The 1,025-nt window shown below is 42.0% G+C and overlaps 2 protein-coding genes across 2 annotated transcripts in view; both read left to right on the top strand.

Moving 5' to 3' along the window:
• LOC128248911 (von Willebrand factor D and EGF domain-containing protein-like) overlaps positions 1-291 on the top strand; it is a 21,196-nt gene extending 20,905 nt beyond the window's left edge. The window contains exons 8-9 of the mRNA XM_052971233.1: positions 2-53; positions 198-291. Coding sequence (XP_052827193.1) covers positions 2-53; positions 198-291 — 146 coding nt within the window. The remainder of the gene's footprint in view (position 1; positions 54-197) is intronic.
• A 237-nt stretch (positions 292-528) lies between these two features.
• LOC106875009 (uncharacterized) overlaps positions 529-1,025 on the top strand; it is a 118,310-nt gene continuing 117,813 nt past the window's right edge. Inside the window, exon 1 of the mRNA XM_052971232.1 lies at positions 529-552. Coding sequence (XP_052827192.1) covers positions 529-552 — 24 coding nt within the window. The remainder of the gene's footprint in view (positions 553-1,025) is intronic.

The following is a 1,025-nucleotide window of genomic DNA, read 5'->3' as shown; positions in this document are numbered from 1 at the left end:
GATAACATAATGTTGCAAAACCAAACAACAAAATCAAAGCCTGGTGAATGTAAGTCTCAAATTTCTAACCTCCTCCTGCTCCTCCTCCTGCTCCTCCTCCTCACACCACCACCACCACCACCACCACCACCACCACCATCACCACCAGTGACATCCTCCACCTATGTTGACATGGCTCCTTTGCATCTCATTTTAAGTGGAAAGCATCTGACTTTTGATGCAAAGGCTCAAGAGCCAACACACACAAGAGCAATGTTAGAGAACACGCAAATGGATCAAGCATTTCATTAAAAACAGTTCTGATAGTTGGCCATTTAGTATTTAGTCCGACTAACCCGTAGCTTCAGCTGAACATTTAAGCAGCCCAACTTCTGAAAATGGGATCTTAGCTATACTGAGGTCAACTGCCAAGTGTGATGCTGAACTCTTTTGAAAACTTTTGATAGATCCAAACAGACCTCTGCCCCATCGATGTTAGGTTTATAGCCAATCCTTCATATGATGTATTGCAAAAGGTGAATGTTGTGGATGGATCTACCAGAAAATGTACAGGTTTGTGCCCTCCAAACCACAATGGTGGACAACAAGTGCCAAAATGTTTATGGTTATCTTGTCCATAATCTTCACTTTAATTAACAAGCATTTCTTGGCTCATCACTGTACATAAGCATGCATACATACATGCATACATATATGTATATATATATGTATTATTTCTTTACAACCCACAAGGGGCTACACACAGAGGGGACAAACAAGGACAGATAAATGGATTAAGTCGATCGACCCCAGTGCGTAACTGGTATTTATTTAATTGACCCCGAAAGGGTGAAAGGTAAAGTTGACCTCGGCGGAATTTGAACTCAGAACGTAGCGGCAGACGAAATATCGCTAAGCATTTCGCCATGCGTGCTAATGTTTCTGCCAGCTCGCCGCCTTGTATATATATGTGTGTGTGTGTGTGTTTGTGTGTATATATATATATATACACACACTCACACACACACCCTCATGTGCATGCACGT

The sequence above is a fragment of the Octopus bimaculoides genome, chromosome 10, assembly GCF_001194135.2.
Source record: "Octopus bimaculoides isolate UCB-OBI-ISO-001 chromosome 10, ASM119413v2, whole genome shotgun sequence".
In the NCBI taxonomy this organism is placed as follows: domain Eukaryota; kingdom Metazoa; phylum Mollusca; class Cephalopoda; order Octopoda; family Octopodidae; genus Octopus; species Octopus bimaculoides.
This window is presented reverse-complemented; position numbering and strand designations above follow the sequence as displayed.